This window comes from Cloeon dipterum, chromosome X, assembly GCF_949628265.1.
Source record: "Cloeon dipterum chromosome X, ieCloDipt1.1, whole genome shotgun sequence".
Taxonomy (NCBI): domain Eukaryota; kingdom Metazoa; phylum Arthropoda; class Insecta; order Ephemeroptera; family Baetidae; genus Cloeon; species Cloeon dipterum.
In genome coordinates this window covers 22,977,817-22,999,460 of record NC_088790.1, presented here as the reverse complement: position 1 = coordinate 22,999,460, position 21,644 = coordinate 22,977,817, and the positions used below count along the sequence as shown (strand labels likewise).

Here is a 21,644-nt window from a genome sequence, read left to right as displayed (position 1 = left end):
TATATTCTTTTTGGTTTTAAGGATTGCAGCATTAAAAACTATTTTGGTTACTTTGAGACTCGCAACTAGCTAATGATACGAATTTCTTTTGAATGGGACAAGTTTAAAACCAATCGAATGGTCTTAAATCTATGAAATAAATATGATACGCATTTGAAATTAAAATCTAGGAAATATGATGATAAACTAATTTTTTTAATTTATTCCTTATTGAGTAATATTTAACTTGATTCTATTTACGGGATTTTATGGAAAAAAAACGGATCACAAAAATTGCAATTCGCCCACTGATTTGCGGAAAAGTCAAACCGCAAAAAGCACTATTTACCGGTCATTTTCTGAAAAATTCTGGTGGGTTTCGTAACTTTTGAACCCAGCACAATTTTTCAAATATAAGGAAATGACCTCAAAAGCAATATTATGAACTTGCGTGCAAAAGTTCCTAACTTTTGAAGTACTTTTAAAATTGAAAAACATGAACATTGACAGATTTTAGGATTAATTTTAATTTAAGTGATTCAAATATGCACAAAATACGCGATCTTAGACTTTGCCTGATGACCTTAAATTTGATGTTTATATTTTATCGGGCTCAGCGAGATAAATCCAAAGCACTCTGCATCCTTTTCAATTGCCCAGCTAGACTATAAAATATAATGTTGCGCACTCCATAATTCCCCTACCCCCAAAAATATTGCGAAAGTTGAAATCGTCAGATTTTGTGCACAGTGTAGATGGTTTACTGGTATAAACTTTTATGAATTTGCTTGAAATGAGTCAAAAACGTCCTGCCACGCCTTTGCATGTCGCTTTGTGCAAGGTTATAAAATAAAAAGTGGAAATTATTACCCTCATATTTGCACGGTTTACAAAGAGAGATCACCGCATGGATTGCGAAATAACAGCAGCAATTTCTCTGTGTGTTTTTTTAACTGCGTTGCAAAACGCGCTCTCGGGAAGCATTGCACTTTGTCAGTCCACATGCAGTAACGCAATACGACCACAAACGAAGCACAAACACAATTGCAAAAGTAAACGCCACTGTGCTCGTATCGCAGGCGTGTGCCAATTTGCATTTCGTATACTGATGGTCTGTCGTAACACGTCTATTTTAATGATTAAAACCGATCTGCAAAGAAAAAAAAATCAAATTGCGAAACACACAAAACCGATATCGTTGCAAAACGGAGATTAAGAGCGAGAAAGTTATGTCACCGCTTCCAAAAATAGCGTCAGCACACACATGCGGGTGGAGCATCGCTTGTCAAACAACACACACCCTCTTCGTAATCAGCCTTTCGAATCGAGCGCGTGATCGATAAAGACCACCTGTAAGCACCGTCGCGTTGGCCCCGACGACGACCGGCTTCCGACGCCGAGCTGCACGCTGCTTTATTCCGGCAGAAATCGTTGACGAATCAAAGCTATTATTGGGTGTGAAACAAAGGCGTCGGGAGCAGCAAAAACGAACGCGAGCCGCTCAAAAACAGAAAACAAACCGCCTCGACGCGCTAGATGACGACAGGCGCGAGTGAAAATCAATGTGCTCTTCTCTTCTCTCTCTCTCTCTCCTTCCAGCCGCTCTCTAGCCGAGCCTCCTCCACTTGATGGGCAGGCAACGCGGCTCTCAATATTGTGATTGGCACCAGGCCATTAATAAATTTTATGAATGTTTCCTCAGAAAAATGGATATGATGCTAAAATGCAGATATTTTCTTGAGAAAGCTTTTAAGAAAATTGGAGCAGTAGAAAATTTATGATAAAGAAACAGATAGAAGATACGAAAATCTTTTAAAATCATAATATTTCTTAGATAGTGTGCAGCATCGCGAAATATACTATCTGAGAGAATTGCTATTTTTCTTTCTCAGAATGCAAGCTTGAAGCTAACCTTTTTTAAGCTTTTTATGCCAACAATAACTCACAGGTTTAAAGAGCACAAAATGTTTTCACGCTTTATCAACATTGTTTAAGCAGAGCTTTATTTTAAAATCAAGTTCCAAATTTCCCCCATTTTGAGGAATGTAAATGTTTTTAATTCTTTAAAAGCCACAATTATCGGTGTACAACAAGGAATATTTTACGAAATTTTATCTTTTAATCACCATGAGTATTTAATGGCTCTTATATTGATGATGCATTTATTAATTAAACACGGAAGAGTTCACAAAACCATACGTATTATTATTAGGTCGTTTCATCTAACTAATAGCTAACGTCACGCTGATATCTCTTTTTCACAATCCAGGAAATGATAATAGCTTGCTCTCTTATCGCAGAATTAACAAACTCAGTCTGTTGTCGACTCACAGTGGTAATTTTTGTTTTTAAACCCAAACAAAATAAAAACCGTGAAAAGCGTATCGCACAAATATGTGCCCATAATCACAGAGCGTTGAATTTCAGTTTTGATCGAGCATTGCGGAAGTGTCTTAAAATGTGGGCCCAATCCGTGAAATCTTATAAAAAGCTGGTTCTCAATGAATTAAATATAACTCTCTGTATCTATCAAAGAGGAATCGCTGACTAAATTCTTCAACAACATTTCGTGAAATTAAGACAGGCAGAGCGCTTTATTTGAAAAATCTTAATTTTAATCCTAGCTTTTATAATCAAAATGAGCTTTATAATTGCAAAGAAATGTGATGCAATTGGAATCAGATCCTTAAAAAGAAGTATATTAAATAGGTTTAACATAAATGTATCTTGTATTATTGTTTCCCTGTTATTTTATTTTAAAATATTGGTAGAATGTTAACTGTCAGGTTGCCCTTTCTGCAGTTTTTGCGTCTTTACAAAAAAAATTTGGTTGTTGGTTCAAAATGGCGACAGTTGTGCACTTTAGAGAGCCTTCAAGAATTCTCAAAATGCAGAGGAACATGGTTCGGGTTGTTCATATAAGGGAAAGGTGCAAAAAAAGGAGTTGGAAAAGGCCCACTTCAAGAGGGTCACGGCTCTTTGGATCTGGTTTCTCTTTTTCGGCGTGCGTGTGCCACAGAATAAACGTTGGCGTGTAGCGCCGTGGCGCCTGCATGGTGTACGCGCGAGAAAGCAGCCCGCTCGGCAGCCAGCCTGCCAGGCAGCCAGCAGCCAGCCAGCCAGCCAGCCAGCGAGCATCCCCCTGCATGATGCTGCGCCGCCGCCGTCGCCTCCACCACCTCCGACACTAGTGCCATCAAACGAGCCAACTCGGCCTCCTCGCTCGCAGGCAGGCCTCTGTGTGTTTTGTGCTCGCGCGGAAGCGACTCGGCTCTTTGCGACTGCATTCTTTCAGTGTGTTTTCCAGCAGGTTGTGCTGCAGAGGAGCTTCGCCAGGACTTGCCCTGCCACGGCCGCCGCCTCGGGTGAGTGCGGGCCCCGTCCCACGTCCCACACCCTGGCTGTTGCGTCCCTTGCGTGCCTGCTCGCGTGCGTGCGGCTCAACGGTGCCACTTTAAAGCAGCCGGACCACTCGCAGGTGGTTGCCAAAAATGGCTCGTCCCGCCGTGCCGCGATTGAATTGTGCTAATTTGGTGTCGTTTTCACCCCCATACTGCTGTTTTAAGACGATCGTGTCTTTTTTCATTTGGTGTTTGCGATTTTTGGCATCGCCCCTGACGTGTCTCTCGGGCAGACAAAGCGAGAACCTCGGGGATTTTGAATATTTCAGGACGGTGTGTTGCTGCTTTTGCGTCCCCCGAGACAGAAAGTGATTTACAAAAGAGGTGCACAGGTGCACATTTCGGACGGGGATGAATTCGCGGAATGATTAAACTCGGTAACAAGATTATAGCAGCTGTTTAAACACAAACACACACACACTCGAGGCGGGCGTGAGTGGAAATTCTAAACAAGACGACTGACCAAATGCATTCGGATGAAAAGCGAGCATTATTTTCGCGTTATTTTTTTTTACATATGACACGAATTCTGCTTTGAAGATAAAAGGCTGCGAAAACTGAGTCGATGCGATCAATGTAAATGGACCTCTCTGGAAAGCTAGTTGATGTATGCTAATGCGGGCAGTGGGGTATTAAATATGAATTGGAGGGTCTGTCGCAGGCGAATTGCGACGCTGCTGAATATGAAAACGCGCTGCACAAAATTTAAAAAATCTTGAACACTATTTACGTTTCAAAATTTGAATATTAAAAAAAGACAAAACGTGATTTTCCGTCGGCAGAGTTGGAAATTTAAGACAGGCTTTTGTTTAATTTTCTATGCTTCTGTTATTTTTAGACGCTAAATGAGCACGAATTGCACATTTAAAGACTTTCGGGCCACACTTAAAATCGGCTCAGTTCTCCGTAAAGCTGGTTTTACCCTTTAAAGGAGTCGGAAATATCCTACTTTCAACGGTCATTAAAGATTGTTCCGCAACTTTTCTTGGGGATTCATAAAAAAATACCAAAGTTGATCTTTTAAACCTGTTTTATCTGTAAATAGATAATAAACAATTTAGATTTATAGCACTTAACGACACATAGACGTTCTATAGTATGAAATGCGGTATTCACGAATATTGTGCGTCAAACCGTAATTTCATTGTTTATTGATAGAGCTTTTTTCATCTCATTGGTTTCGCAATCGGAAATAGATGGGTATGCCGGGTTTGAACACGGGTATCTTTGTAGCTATTGTTTTTAATGAGATATTTTTTTTTATAAAATTGTCATGTTTAGCAGTTGCTGGCTTATTCTAGAAAGTTATAAAACAAGTAAAACTCCTAATAGTGATTAATGTCTGTTAGAAAATAAAAATTCACCATCGAAACCGACCTTAAAGTTATTTTCAGAATCTAAAACAATGTAAACCCTTCGAAAATGTGATAACATTGGTAAGTAAATCAGTTAAAATTGGCCAAAAACCGTCTAAAATTCCCAACCCTATACGTATCCGCTTTTGGTTTGATTAATTACACCAGGCAAGTTCAGGTGGGGGTGAGCGTGTTCCATGCCCTTTAACATTTTTGCTTGCGTGAAATTTGGGCCGGTTGGGCGATGGGCGGATAGAGTCGTCGGCGAGTGATTCGCGTGAGCTGCACTGATGCCTTCTCTCTCCTCTCTCTCTCGCTCTCACTCGCAGGCAGGAAATTGAAAACGTCTTATCCAGTGTTGATGGACCCTCGGGCTTGCACATGTTCTTCCCCTGCGCGCCTGCTTTCATGCCAATTTTTTGTGTGTTGGGCGAACACCCGAAATCACTACACAGGCAAATTGGGTCCCGGACGGGCTGATTGAAAACGTCAGAGGTCGACCGTTTTATCTGGTCACGAGATATGAATAGCGCACAGCGAGGAATTTTTATTTTTTTGTTTTCGAAACACATTTACAGGGAAAATTATTCCTATTTGATCCAATTACGATATCTTCTTGATGTAGAAAGCAGATGTTCGCTCCTTTGAAAATAATTCTCGATAAAAGATGTTTTTATAAAGGGGGTGAGAGTCGCAGAATTCGAAGTTAATCATGATGCAAGGCTGGGAAGGTCAAATACTCCTCAGTTATGGCTTTATTTCGCAAATAAATCATTTTCAAGAGCTCGTATGGTCTGGAACTGCTACTTTTTGGTTCGAAATAATTTTTCTTTTCAGTGCCACTCGTCTAGAACTTTAATGCACTTAGATTTATTATATTTGTTTGAGTCAAACGCGAATTTTAGTAAAACCACACACGATATTCCTTTCAATGTCAACGGAACATTCAATCTCTATGCCACATGTGCTGGCGGAAATTCAAATTTAGTCTACGATTGGAAAGAGAATGTTTCCGCTCAACGTAACCCAGTTGGCTCTGCTGTCAATCAGCCCGACGGAAAGCGCTAAGGCAGTCTCACAAATTCGAGGCAGAAAATCAGCTGCCAATATGGCGGGAATTCTTTTCTGCACGCGGCGACAATGCAGGCAATATCGGCAAGCGCTCCGGCTCGTTTTCTCTCACTTGCGGGGTAGCTTTTTTGCAACTTGTATTCATGCATCACAATGCAGAGTGGAAAGCAGAGTTCCTTTCTCACATCCTGGCCACCAGTTTGAATAACAAAAAATTGCCCGTCGTTTGTTAGCACAACAACAACCGAATTTTGGAGGCCGTTGCAGTGGGAAAGGGTTGGGAATTATAAACGTTTTTCTTTTTCATAAAAAAGACTAATATTTAGCCCTTTTTCCAAACGGTATTTTGTATAATGCTTTCAATTTTTTAGGGGTTGAAACTCTCTTGCATTGTATTAGCTTTTAAAATAAGCTTTAAGGCCAAGTTGAGATGGTTTTATTGGCAAAGTTAAATTCTCTTGTCAGAAATGACTAACAATTGGGAATATTTAAATTTTCCAAGCCTTATGTAAGTCAGAATTCGATAAAATCCAAAAAGGTTTTTCTCTAAAATTTCTTTATACCAGCAAAATTCAAAATGACACGATCAAAAACAATTGAATTTTTATTTGATCCCGCAATTTTCTCCAACCAGAAATGGTTTATTTTTAAATGATATAATAACATTAACTTTTTCTGCTGTTTAAAACTAGAACCAAACAGTTTAATTAATAATCCTGTCTGAAAACAAGTCAAAGTTATGAATAAAAATACAATTTCCCCGACGTTGTAGACCACTATTTTCCGTTTTGAGGTGTTTAGCTGGCTTCATAAATGATTTTAGGTTGTTTCTTGAACAGCTTTCGACTCCAAAGACGATTTTAGACATTTTAAGGTGTGACTCAAGAATATCTAAATTGCGTTTTTTTTTTTTTTTTTTTTTTTTTTTTTTTTATCCTTGTCCGTCCGAGGACCGGGAAGGGCGCGCACTGCACTAGCACGAATGCTGAAACCCGGGTCCCAATAACACCGCGAACGGATAACATGGGCGCACCAGGCCGCACAGGGACCCAGCCCACTGAAGGGCCACTTGCCTCTGCACCGAGGACTGCATTGAAACGCTAGACATTTGTCCCGTGAAGCCAAATCACGCATGCTGGAAAGGTGCAAACCAGCAAGTAGCGAGTCGGCGCCGGTGCGCCTCCCAGCCCGTCGAGCAATTTGAGCAATTCGAGTCACTAAACTAACCACTTTTTGCCATCTCTGACATTGGGTAGCCAGTATTAGATCTCCGAACTGCTCAAATACCTCACATTGCTTTGACACTCCTGAGAGTGCCTTAACAATGCGAGCCAACGGGCTGGTTTTTCCGTGTCTAGAAGTAAATCAGAGGTTCGGTGCTGGGAATTTTCCTCTTCGCCGTGTGTAAATGATGAATTCATCACACTGAGTCGAATTGCAACCGATTCACGTTCTCACTGCGGTCACATCTGTTTGATCTTATCTGTTAACGACCGGTGTAAAAGTCAGACGATCAATCGGCATTCGCGGCTTTATTCGCGTCATCCACACATACACCTTTGTTATTATCGTCATTGAGAATAAACGCCGTCGACTCCTCGGCTTTATCTCGCGAGCTGCAACGCTGGAAATCGAAAATTTATTCATTGCTCTCGAGAGCAGCAGCGCCAGATGGATTTCCTTGCTTCCACCTGCGCTCTCAACCGGAGCTGGAAGTAGTTCAGCTTCTATTTCTAATCTCGTGATGATTTTCCAGCCGAGATCAAAGACTCAAGCGGAGGAGAAAGACTCGTCGCTGCTGCGCGCGGCACACGGAGTAATTGGAATTTTCACAAGAGGCAACCTGCGCCGCATACTCGCTCAGCCGGTTGCATATTATATCGGATCCATATTGAAATTTTAATCAATCTATCATATTCCAAAGCCGATATGCTGGAAAAACGACTCGATTTTCTCTGCGGACTCGGCAATATTAAAATTTTTACTTGCTTGACAAGATAGCTATTCGAAACAGGCTGCTTTGTTTGAAAATAGACATTATATTTACAGGATTTTTTATTCGAAAAAGGAATATATTCAAAAATGAAATTCGAAACATGCTGAATTAAAAACTGGAATTTAATTTTTTGACGCAACTGTCAGAGTTCCAGGTGATTTTAGGTAATTCAATGATTTTAGAAAAGTCACTGAGGGATACTTCGAATGAATAAAATTCTTAATGGGATTTTAGACTTGTTTAAAAAATAATTTTGAAGCCGTTGACTGTTTTTGATGAGAAGCGTAATTTTATCTAGGAAGAAGAGATTGCAAATTGCTCTTTGATTATGTATATTTATTAAGCACTGTAAAGTGTACATAACTTGGTAATATTATTATTAGATTTTATCTTACTAGCTATACCGTCAGACTAATATCTCTTTTTACGCAATTCAGGAAAGGATAATAGCTTGCTCTCTTATCTCAGGATATATACAATCACAATCTGTTGTTGATTCACATTTGTAATTTTTGTTTTTCTGCGATAGAACTTACTATTCAAATTATTATTGTTTTGCAGAGTAAATATTCTATTTTTTCGGGTGTATCAAAACCGCAAAATATATTTGACTCCCACGAAGAGGAAGGAAATTACACCGGTTTTCAGAATATGAGCAGTTTTTTATTATTATTAATGGTTTGTTAAACGCAAAATATGCGTGCAACACTCTACATCTAAAGGTTAATCAATTTTTACACATTTTCGCTGCTTCTCTCAAAGTAAGTTTTCTTGCTGTACACTTTTGGATATGATATTTTTCACAAGTCTCGCCACCGAACTTACATCTACAATCATAATTAGGCTCATATAGTGAAACGTTGCATTATTACAGAAAATATAGTGATAGCCATGACAAGCAAATCTTGCAAAAATATGTCTAGCAGGAAAATCAGGGCCACGCCAGTTGTCATTAAACATAGTTTCAGTCTAAAAAAACTCAGAACAAATTAACAGTCTATTTGTTTTCTTTTCTTCACAGAACTTTATATACACATCAGTCTCTGGTAGATTAAATCTAACCTTTAAGTCAGTTACATATAAATTGGAGTCTTTCGCAATCAATTCATAAACATAACGAGATCTATTATGCTTAGAAATTCCAAGCACTTTTTTAAAATAGCGAGTTTTCACTCTTTCTAGATTTACAAAATCCATATTAGTTAGATGTGGCCAGATAATTTCAATTCCATATGAGGCTGTTGGCGAGATTTTAAGGTCGAAGAGTTTAACCGCAGTATTGATAGAAAGCCTGTTTAAATTTTTAATGCTATAAGTAGCCATTAAAGCTGCTCGCACTCTTTTTTCTACATGTCTCGAAAAGGACGTACCCGAGGTTTGGAACACAACACCTAAGTATGAGAATTCAGACACAAATTCAACATTTAAGCAGCAACATTTGAGCAGTTCTTTTCAATTCGTTTTAAAAAAAGTGTCATGAAAGCCTTAGAAATCGAAGGGAAATTTTAATGTCACCAAAAACACTAATCGATTAACTAAATATTGTCTACAAACCAAAATCATATTTTCTAGCCTTTCAAGGTGTCTGAAAATTTTTTAACACTGAATTCGATTCATATCAGTTCAAGTTACACGAATTCAATAACCTAAAATAGTTTTTTTTTTTAATCCAACCGGCAACCAGGGAAAATTCTGCAAAAAATAGCTGTTATCTAGACATTCCTGTCAAAACGGAGTGGCTAAAGATGCTTTTGTGGCTTGCGCAAAATTCGATCCTGGCACATTTGCATAATATCGGAAATTTGGCGCGGCACGGCGAACAAAGAGGGCTTTTTGCCATCGCCTCTTTGATTTACGGCGGCGTCATTTGTTTCTTTGATAATAACGAATCGTGCGGCCGTCTCTCCGCGTAAGTAGAACGTGCTTTTTGCCCGCGCGCGCAGACTTTTATCACCTAGCTCGCGCGGACGGCGGCGCAGATACGCGCGCGAGGCAGTGTATTATCTCGTGCCCGGATATTATACCACTTTCCTTGTCTCCGAGCTCAGTCAGCCGCACACTGACTTACATACCGAAACAGAGAAAAGAAAGAAGCTGCTCACGCTGCCGCGCCGAGCCTCGATTTATGTAGAATAAACATTTATATCCGCGTGCCCCACATATGTAGCAGCAGCAGCAGCAGCAGCGGCGGCGGTGGCTTTTCCTCCGTGAATGTGTCACATGTGCGAAAGGGAACTCCGCCACCGGAGCTGTGATCTCGAACAAAAAAGTTATGAACAAAATTAACGATCATTTTGAGGCAACGTTACAACGTTAGTTTGTTTTGGAAAATGTGTAACCATTTTTTCTACCTTCAATCGTCATCAGAGCGTAAAATAATAGCATGATCTGTGCAATTTTAATCATTTTCGGGCGAACTAAAAATCGCCCAACAACATCTTTACATGATAAAATCCGTGAAAGACATCATGTTATTTTGCTGCAGTTCAGGAAACTGTTTCCCATGGTGGAATTTAAACAAGATGTCTTCAGAAAATTATAATTTGTTTTCAGACTGAAATTTTTTACTCTTCAAAATATGGTCTCGTGGAAATTTATGGACTTTTGTCTAGTAAATTTTTATCGGGAGCAAAGGATGCTCTTCATTGCAATACATTCCAATCAAAACACATCTTTCAAGTGGTAAACATTGGAAATGAACTCGACCTGATCCGACAGGTTTACAAAATATCATTTGGACTGTCACAAAATCAATAAGAAAAAATATTGGTGCGAACCAATGTACTTAAACCCGTGTCTGAGGTTAAATAATATTTATAAAAACTGTCTAAAACTTAAAATATTGTTGAACAAAGCCTTAAAACAGCAGACATATTTCCAAGAAACAAGTCTTAAAATCCACAGCCTTCTGAGTATTAGATGCATGTGAGATTGCATGATATAATTTAAATAGAGTCCATGAGTTGAGGACTCAAATGCCATGCGGTAAAATACTACCTATTGAAATTATCCCAGGAACAATTATTTACATTGTTTTCTAGATTGCTGATGTACCTCACTGTTTTTCTTTTATTAATTTTTGAATTTGTATAGAATTACAAACTAACAATTTAATTTTATCTACGGCACATGACAACGTCGTTGACTCATTTCTGTCTTGCGTGTTTATGCAGCTCCAGCTTGTCATATTATGCCTTTCTCCATGTTATTTTAATTGATGATATTCTTTAGCTGAAATTATTTTCATGCATAAGAAAAATAAAAATTCATATTATAAGCGCGTTAAATTAACTACTAAATATGCGAATGAAGATAATTGCCTCAATAATAGAAACCATAGAGTTTAAAGGATGAACTTATTTTATTTGAGCAGCAGACTTTATTTCACCAGCAAAGTTCAGCAATAAAATGTAATTTTAATGGTAGGCGGTGTGCCCGGCTGCAGTGTGGCACAGAGCTAATGCAGACTGCGCTGTTCAACTTTAAATACGCGGCCGCTCTCTGCACTCTGTGTCATTACCCGGAGCAGCAAATATGCCATTGTCGCAACTGCTGGCACGGGCAGGGCAGCACCACCTGCCATGCTCCATTTGCCAGAGAACAGGACGGACACGAAATTCGGGATTTAATCTCGTTCACTCACTCACTCGTGGTGAAAAATAATGTTGCGTTATATATAAGAGAGTGGCCATGCGGGTCGGGCGAGTGGCGAATTTGCGGCGACTAATCGCGTATATGCAGCCAGAGCATAAGGAGGATTTATTATCGCCCGCGGCCGCTTGAAATATGGTTCATTAGCTGGACCAGTGATTTATGGCTAGGTTTCGGCGCCGTGAGTGCGCCAGTCTGAGTACACGCGCTACACGCGCTCACTGTTTATCGCGATGATTCAGCCCTTTGCGAATTATCGCTAACACCGCCGCTCCCCGGCCTTCTCACCGAGTCTATTTTTAGCCAGTCGTAAAAATAAATACGTACTACTTTGCCCAAATTCTATTTGATGGGACGATAAGGTCAAAATTTAGCGAGGGAAGCATATAAGTGAATTAATTCGTGTGTAAATGTCCAAACCTACTTACGCGAATTCTAATTTTTTATCTGAAAAGTTGCTTGGTGTTTGGATTTTAAAACAATTAAATAAGTTGGTTACAACGAAAATTGTATTTTTTGTCTCAATCAAAAGATCGATTTAGCTTTCACCAAATTAAATATATATTAATACGACGATAGCAAAATGATTTTGCTGAAATTTTATGCATAACCCCTGCAAAAATCAATTAAATTAATTCTTATTACGGTCTTCATTTTGCTTGAAATTTGAAATTAACGAATGGCTACACCCTGCGCTGAAATTCATTCAGATGGTCAGCTAATTATGAAATTCTCAGAGGAAAATATAAAATAGCATGTATTGTTCTCTTAAGGTACAGCGGCTGTTTCGGTCCTGCAGGTCTTTTCAGGAGTACTTGACCTCCAAAACAAAATTCATACCATAGTATGCTGCAGAGAATTCTAAATTGTAGAGAAGCCCGATCGTCTGAACTCATTCATTGATGAGCAAAATCGAGAAAAATCGCCCTTCCTGTGATTCACCGATTCCTCACCAAAATTCACAAGCTCAATTTGCTTGTTTCGCCGGTAGAGACTCTCGCTTTGTGACCCCACCGCTGAAATGCAATTTTTTCCACACAGTTTTCCGCTGTTAAATCCATCTAAACCAGAGTTGCTGGTCTCTCCAGTTTGAATAGCAGTAGAAATTGGCTTGAGGCGTTATTAGAATACATTGAAGGAGCCCGAATCGCCTTCATTAGACCTCCAACAAGGTTCCAATAACACTGCTCGGTCCGAGGAAGACGTGATAGAAGCGTACGATCCGACGGTACGACGTGCACATAAATACCCACCCCCTCCCGGGGGGAGGGAGTGAAAGGCAAGTGGCCGTAAAATTGGAATCAGTCGACGACAGGGCAATAATTCCGCTATCGGCGATTTTTCGCCTCGGCACGATCCGGCCGAAGAAGGAGGAAGCGCGTTATTTGCTGACACAGAGCGAGAGAGAGAGAGAGAGAGAGAGAGAGAGCCTGTCAGCCAGCCATTTGAATAAGCAGCGGCACGCGGGGCTGGGGAAGCAGCAGAGCCTCGTTGAAATTCAGGCCCGGCCGTGTTAACAAGACGGGCGAGTGAGCCAGCGCGACACCGCGCGCGCCATTTAAGTTGGACGTGGCAGCTAATGATGCGCCGGCGACAACGCGAATAATTTTCCGCCCCGCAAAATATGCCCTCGCACGACGCGCCAAAGTCGACTTGGCAGGTGTTATTATAATAATTCCGCGCGCCGCTCTGCTCTCTCGCGGGACCGGCCCTTTTTGCCGCTAATTTTGCGCTTCGTCATAATTACCGCAGAGTTTTCCGTGACACTGCTTTTGCATTTCATCGAGTTGATGCACTCGCTGCTGCGGTAGATATTAAAACTGAGCTGGATTTAATCATTGTGTTTTGTAGCCTAGATTCAATTAGGTCTGCGTGTTATTTTTGCACAGCGTGAAAATTATCGATTCACGCTGAATTTGGCTTCAAATTTTCCGCATATCATTAATCGGCTGCCAAAGCGAACATTAAAATATGATAAACTTTCGTGCAACCTCATCAAAAGCATGTATGCTAAAGCAGATGTTATAAAAATAGTGAACTTAAATCTTTGTAATTTCTATGACTTATTTCATTTCGCATATTAGTTCACTATTACCTCACATTTGTAGGGTTAGGTATTTAAAACAGTCGGATAATTATTTTTGCTTTGCATCGTCTGATTCACTTATATGATGACGAAACACGCCAAATTTAAAGACTTTTCAGACTCTGAATACTCCAATAAACCTAAAAATGTTTAAACGAATCTACTTTTTACGGGAAAAAATATCTTTCTATCGAAATAGAAAATTTTCCGACCGTTTTGAGAGATTTTCCTTTTAAAGCAATTTTAGGAAGTGGAAAATATTCGGTTGAAAGTTGAGTGCAGACCATCTAAGTAGTTTTTCGAATGTAATTTAATACAAACAATATTTTGGAGTAACATTATCGTACAGAATGTTCACTCATAACCTTTAGACCTCGTGTTTTTTTTCAATAAGTCGGCTATTTAATCGGAAATCAACGGTTTCGTTGAGTAAGTCTATTTTTTGCTTTGCCGAAAATGGGTGGAGCATTATATGGCCCAGAGGCCTTCTTGTCTAGAAGAAATAACATAAAAGTGCCAAAAGTATTACAAGTAATATTCCAATTTTGCAGCAGTGATGGTATTGCAAATTCGGTTGGAAAACCTCTTCCGCTATTACTGCCGCCACTGGGAAGTGTTTCCGCACTCAACGATCGGCCCGGTTGGCGGTGGGTAAGCATTAAAAATTCATCCAGGGCCGTGCAGCTTTTTGCCTCTGTCGCGTGGTGCACAAGATTTTTCCGAGAGTAACCACGCCAGAATGAGAGTAGTTTATTAAATATTCATGTCAGTGTTTGGAGATTTCGTCGTTCTATGGGGAATTTGAGGTGCCGCAGACTCGTGCAAAGCCCCCGCACACGTAAATCCGCCTTAAAGTTGGCTGTCGTGCGCTGTGCACTGACTTGCTCCGAATTTTTCCCAGAGGCTCGGCATTTCATCGGGAGCAGATGCAATTAGTTACTTGTTTTAGTACTTTACGTTCTACTGATGAGGCCTACGGGAAACGAATCGCATTATTTCCTTTTGAAATTAATTCACTTTGAACCTTATCTGTTTTGCCTGTGGGAATAACCGCTGCAAAATCTATTTTAAATGAAATGAAATGCAATCATTATGATATGCATGACGGTCGGAATGTGTGTGTGTTTGTTTTGCAAAGCGTTCATTACTGGACGTCAGTAATTAAATCCAAATTCAGCGGATTTGCCAGCAGGCAGAGCTGCAGCGGCAAAGCGATAAATTGCAGCTCGTGTTTTATGGTAGAGGAAAAGCCGAGCAATAGAGCATCGCGTCTATTAAGCCGCGGGCTGGCTCTAACCTTCTAGTGTTTTGCTCATTATCTGCTGCAATTAATTTCATGCGGCTAATCCGCGCACTAATGCAACATATGCAAAACGAAATTTAGCTTTTTAGCCGCGCATCTTCCGAACAAAATACAAAATCCACTCGGGAAGAGTCGTAAAGTTTGAATTCCCAGCACTTTGTTAGCACCAGCAGAGTGAGAAAACAGAATTTCTCTCATTAAATACGCCACTTGTGCGCGGAGGAGAGCTCCGAGGGAACTGTTTTTGTTGTGTTACGATAAATTAGACCTTAACCTTCTCCATTAGCCCACGCAAAAATCCAGCCGCCCTGTGCAAAGGATTTGTGGGTGCAGTGGTGTTTTAATTTGAAATGTGAAGAATTATTATGCCATGTAAGAATGTAGTTAGATTTTAGTTAACAGTAACAAGAAAACAATAATAGTGTTTAACGTTTAATTTATGAAAGTATATTAAATAAAAAAGGTTTGCATTTTTAAAATTCACGTACTTATTAAAATGTACAAATAAAACAATGCAAATTAAAAATTTCAATACTATTTTATTAAATAATTGTGTGTTAATTAAAAACATTTGATGTATTTTTATAAGACTATTTAATTTAATAAAATTATTTATCTAAATTAATAAATTCCACTACTGTATCTTCGCAGTTTTAATCAGACGTGTTGACGCGACTTTTGCCTGTTCCAATTGCGTTTATGATTGAATGCGAATCACATCAAACCATCATTAAATCAAAATATAATTTATGAAGCAAGAGATTAAAATTGAAATGGAAAGTCCTGTATTTAAAACTCTCAAGAGTCAGAAGTGAAATAAAAATTGATAGCCGATGGAGCCAAAAAGAGTTTCTGAGTGGAGGCCAATTGCCACGCCCGTTTGAGCAGAGTGTTGAAATTATGTTCATTTGTCAGAGCGGCTGCCGTTCTTCAGGCAGAGTGCGAGATTAGGATTCAGGCGAGAGCAGAGAGGCACGAAGACAAAAAGTGCGTTTGCAATATCTCCTCGGGCCGCGTGCGCATTCCCACGTAACACCTACTCCCATTCGTTACAAAGCCGCAAACCGAGTGGCGGCGAACTAAATTTTCACCCTGCAAATTCATACCTGCCGGCGATGTTGAAATATCTCCAACAGTCGCCGCACTGCCGGAGAGAGAGAGAGCAGGGAAAGAGAGAAAGCAGGGGAAACGGATGAATTGGAGCGGCAGCACGGACTGAAAAGGAAATGCAAAATGCTCTCTCAGGGGCTTCATTGTTTGACCCCAATCATCGTTAGACTCTTTACAAAAAAGCACTCAATCGATCGTTGTCATTTTTGACCATACAGACAATCGCTAAATTTTAGAATTCGGCCTGGAAAATCGCGGATTTGTTAATGTTTCAGGATTAATGTATCCAAAATTTCAGTGCTGTAAATAAAGAAAGCTTCATTATTGTCACTTTGAAAACACAGTTCTATATTTTAGATTTTTTAGTATCTGGAAGAGAAAAATTACAAGAAAATTTTGACCAACGCCTCAATGATAATTTTAATCATTCACAGCAAATGCAGTTTTTTTGCTCGGTGATTAAGTGTTATAAATCAATCCATTAGGAACAGTTTGGATCTTAAAAAATCACCCAGTGATCAATTCGTCTCATCAAAGAATTGTCTTAAAATCCAATTTGACCTAAAAACTAAACAAAATTTCAAAGCTCCTTAAATTTATGACTTGTGAATTTTCAAACCACTGACTGAGCTTTTGGTTCACATTACGATAGGCTGCACGAATGAAATCTTAGAATCCTATAGCATGCTCCTTGTCAGCTAAAACATAAATAGATGAACCCAATATATGTGTTATTTGATGGAACAGCCAAACTCGATACCATTCCCGGTGCGGGTAATTTAAAATTCAATTTCAAATCCGCGTCATTGCAGGGTAGATGTATTTATTTGATGGCAGTTCAATCTGCACCATTGTGTGCTTTAAAACAGCAATAAATGTTTTGGTTTCGAACCCTTTGCACAAAAGCTAATCAAAATAATCTACCTAAACAATGTCCCTGCATGTTGTGTTTTGAAATTGGCGCAAAACAAGGACGGAAATACTTTAGAATGCTTTCTACTTTAACTTGTTACCAATCAATTTGGAACCATCTAGCACTCTCCAAGAAAAATTTAACCTTTTTGGACCATAAGTTGTTACAATTAATGAATTGTAAATAGGAAAAGCGAAACATTTTTAAACATTGAAATATTTTTATTTGTTTTGCATTTCCATCTCATATTGAAGGTAAATTTAGTGCCAATTAAATGGATGAAATGAAAATTTTGGCGTGACTATGTCAATACATAGTTTCCATATTTTTTTTCTTTGAATTGCGAGCATACACAAAATTAAAGACCAGCACACTATTCCAATAATTCACAATTCGTTGCATTGCAGTGGAACACGCACTTTGTTCATCTTTATGCAGCAAAATAATTTATATTTCTTTCTCGTAGATTTACGTCTTAATCAATCACAAATCCGTCTCAGTAAATTTGCATATTTTTTAAAGCAATCATAATTTTTGCAAAGGGAGGAAACAAACTTTTTTAGTGTAAATATTCATTGGTTAATTTTAGCCAAATTGTCGCTGACTGATGGGTCGAATTGTTACATTGAACTCTCCCTTAAATCTTCGATTATATTTGAAAGGTATGAAATTTCAAATTTTGACAATTATTGTTTCAGGTAGAGAGGAAGGGAAGGAAGAGTGGGCCGGCAGTGAGATGCGGCGGCAGCAGACGAAATGGAGGCCGCGTCGCAGAGCACGTGCTTCGGCGGGAGCGTCGGCGCCGGCTGGCGACTGTCTGAGGCGCGCCCCCGGAGGCGAGTGGTGCGGCGGCCGCTAGGACGGCCGCATGTAGAGCTGCGTGTGAAGGAAGAGTGCAAGAAAAGCGCCAGAGAGTGAAGCAATTGGGAGACGGTGCGATCGGGCCGGCCTCGGACTGAAACGCGGTGGGGTTTCTCGGACTCGGCGCCCGGGGCGAGGGGGGTAGCAAGGCGAACGTGTGCACGTGCCGCCGGCCGCCGTCGGCCGTCTCGAACGCCCTCTACCGCAGCGGCAACATGGCCCGCAGGATGGCCTTCCACCTGCCGGGCAGCAAGCAGTCCAAGGGCGGCATCGGCGCCTCCGCCTGCTACTACCCGCCCACCTACTTCCAGCACCACGCGGCCTCCTCGTCCACCTCCTCGTCCGTGGCGGCCGCCTCCTCGCACAACCCCTCGTCCAGCCACGGCCTCCTGCTGCGCGCCACCCCGGACTCGGACGACCTGCTGCTCGAGGAGATCTCCGTCGTGTCCTCCAACGCCGACCCTGGACACGTGACTTACGGCAGCGGCAGCCTCGCCGCTAACGGACCTAGGGTCGTGCCCGGTGAGCTCTCGATCCTTTTTTTAAAAAATATTATCTAGAAATTACAAAAAAATTATAATCTGTTCCTTTTTTAGATACCAGATTAGAATTCAATCAGGGCATACTTTTTTCAATTTCATTAATATATAAATTCAGTTTCAATTATGTTATTTTTATTTAAGTTCAGGACTCGGGTAAAAGATTTAATTCTAGAAAACGGTCTCAAGTTTTTACCTGAAAGATACATCAATCTAAAAAATGAGCAAAAATAAAAATTTAACTATCGTAATTATGATTTTTAACCACTAATTTAATTAGAAAAAATACCCAAAATGGGCTTGAGATGAAAATCTTCCATGGACACATTTAAGGAATTCTCTGAGAGCAAAATTAAGTAGCAATTATGATAAAAAGTTAAAACAGATATTTATCTTGAGAGAAATTTAACATTAAAAACAGTATTTCCGGTCACTTAGTCTCTCTATCAGTGATTCAACCACAGAAATGGATAGTTGAGATACATTTTTGCAACAGCAATCATACAATTCCGGTCAAAACCAGTCCATTTTCCAGTCTAAAAGATCCAAATGAACGAAACTACGAAGACGTAAATATAAGTTTGATTAACAGTTATTCAAATTTGCCGCCTGTGTTAATTTATGCTTGAACTATTCCACTAAAAACTCAATTTCTGGTAAATTTTTTTGTATTTGATATTTAAAAGGTGCAATTAAGCAATTTAATTAGAGGCATCTTTCCACTTTACAGCCTCAGAGGCCAGAACATTGCTGTTTTATTAAAGAATTATAAGCTTTTGTTTCGGTTTCTGCTACCCTCTATTTGTATACAAACTAAAATCGCAAAGTAATTTTAAACTTCCCATGTTCAAGCTCTTTCATTCAAATTTTCTGTTGTAGTTTATAATTTGACATGGTCTTAACCGAAGAATACGGAGAAAACAGTGTCGGCCATGTTTCTTGTCCTCGAGATAACATGACAGCTCATGGATCGCAAAAATCGATTACTTTAAACGCTTTTTAACATATTTTAGAATGAAATTAACGCTAATAATCGTCCAAATTTATATGCACACGCTAAACATTTACCAAAAGCAAACTGCGGCACATGTAGACCACACTCTCTGCTAGCATTTCCAATTAATTTAAAATCATGCTAAATGGACGCAGCGAGTAATCAAGATTTATTTATTTTGCTTCTGCTGTCACGCAGCCGCTCGATGTCAGCATAAAATCTAATTAGAAAAGACCCCTCCAAATAATTAAAATGCGCCCCGACGCGGACGAGCCGGCTGGCTGGCTGGCTGGCTGGCTGGCTGGCTGTAAACACACTTAGGAGAATAAATCTGGGCCACCCTTTGTGTGCACCAGCCAGCTAGCCAGCGAAATGAATTCAGTGTTTGCGTTTAATCCGCGCAAACATCGGACTTAGTTGCCCGCTACGACATTTGCATAAAATTTATTCCAAAATCAATGCTGCGACGGACAGCCCATGGGGCAAACGCACAGCAACATTTTTATATCACGCGCGCTGGGCGGCCGCTCTCGAGCGGAATTTAATTTCGCGCCCATCAAATTTTGATGTTTCGCCCGGCAATGATGAATGCACGCGAAAACCATTATCGCGCAGCGCTTTTACGGCCGGGCCCCGCTGACAACCTTTTTATTATTACCCAAAAGAGAGATATTGCTTCGTTACTATGCAAATTCGTCCTCTCCTCTCCAAAGACGCAGTTTTGTTTTATTTCTTTCGAATTTTCCATCCGCTCCAGACTTTCCGGATTAATTATCCTCTCCAAGACAATGCTGATTAATTAGTTACAGTACGGCTTAATTGAGCAGCCTGGCATTATTTAATAAAGTAGAAACGCAGGAAGATGTAGAGGTGCACAAATTCCTGCTTTTTGTCTTTAAATAGGGGGAGCAATTAAAATATGCGGGACCCAACTCGGAAATTAGAGTTCGCTGCACTATAGTTGTTGCGGTTTGCGCTCGCTCGCTCGCCAGGCCGGCCAGCCGGCAGTTGGCCCTAATTGTAATTTGGCGTAATTGCTCTCTAGCAGCGTCGAGTTTTTAATCGTACCCGCCTGTTTTTCCTATTTGAATGGAGGGTACGTGCTAATTAGAACAGAACGAATCAGGTTACACCGTGCACCCATATGAATTGGTAATTCGAGCTTGAATTTCAGCCGCTCTATCAAGTGTTTACTCACCGCTCTGCTTCGTGAAAACCCGACCTTTTTCTCACGCTGCTCGGAGATTTGGTGTAGATAAAAAGGAGTTGAATATTTCCCTGTGTTTTTGTAATTTATCTACTTTGATACTGCCTCTCTGAATTTTTAGAAGTGGTTCTTTTGATTGTGTGCAGTCTATTTTGTTTTCAACAGCCTGTGCGATTTTGTTTTTAAATTCATGCTGATGAGACTGTTGAGAGGCCAAAACAGGGATCATTTTTCTTTCTTGTTGGATTAAAATCCAGTCATTGTCTTTCCTCGATGCCAAGAGCGTAAGTTTTATTACCCAACTTGTTTCGGCTTAACATCTGAAGCCCTATTTCATAAATTGAAATAAAACATAATGAGATAAGAGCTGTGAAATTTATACTGGTTAAAAGGGAAGTAAACCATATTATATTTTGCGTCAGTTCATGAGACAAAAATAGAAATGCTTCCTTGGGCTCACTCACAAAAATATTTTTTCATGACAATTAGGCACTAAATAAATATCTGAATTTCATCTAAGATTCTTGCTAATGTTTAAAGAGGAATGATACTGCAAAAGCCTGGAAAATGCTTGTTGCCAATGCAAAAACTCGTCCCTTAGGATTCAGTTAAAGCCTAAATTGACCTAAAAAGCACTGTAATTTTTCGAGAAAATTGGCTGGAAAGTTGTCGTGCTTTTCAAATGGTAATGGCTGTCCCCTTACTTGAAATCCGATTTAATTTCAAAACTAAAAGATTCCCCAATTAGTGGCATACACCGTCGGACAGATCTCGACGAGAGGAATCGGAATATGCCAAGAAAATATGTTCAAGCACTGTAAATCTTGGAGAAAATTGGCAAAATTTGAATTTTTACTGTAGGAAGGTCCTTTTTTATTATTGCAAATTGTTGAACAAATTGTTAATCGATCAATTGTTTATGGCATTCACCAATTTAAATCATTTTCAATTGTTGCTCAGTATCATTCCACTTTAATTATTTATTTAGGAAAGAGGGCTTTAGACGTAAAGCTGAAACTAAATTAGCACTCTTAGCAACGAGAAGTTTATAACAATGATACTTTCAAAAACTGATTTCTTATTTTAAATAATCTCTCTTCGATTTTTAATTTTACATGCAATCTTAAAAAGTGAAATTGGTGGAAATATTTTTTCCTCAAATAAAACACATCTCAGAA

At 39.8% G+C, this 21,644-nt stretch overlaps 1 protein-coding gene across 2 annotated transcripts in view; it reads left to right on the top strand.

Annotated features, from left to right (window-relative positions):
* Positions 1-3,160: 3,160 nt before the first annotated feature.
* The window catches only part of LOC135945736 (potassium voltage-gated channel subfamily H member 3), a 150,472-nt gene continuing 131,988 nt past the window's right edge, over positions 3,161-21,644 (top strand). The window contains exons 1-2 of one of the 2 annotated variants that reach the window (XM_065493588.1): positions 3,161-3,344; positions 17,564-18,248. In XM_065493588.1, coding sequence (XP_065349660.1) covers positions 17,942-18,248 — 307 coding nt within the window. In that variant the 5' untranslated portion in view covers positions 3,161-3,344; positions 17,564-17,941. The remainder of the gene's footprint in view (positions 3,345-17,563; positions 18,249-21,644) is intronic. The other variant, XM_065493589.1, reaches the window with a different exon arrangement.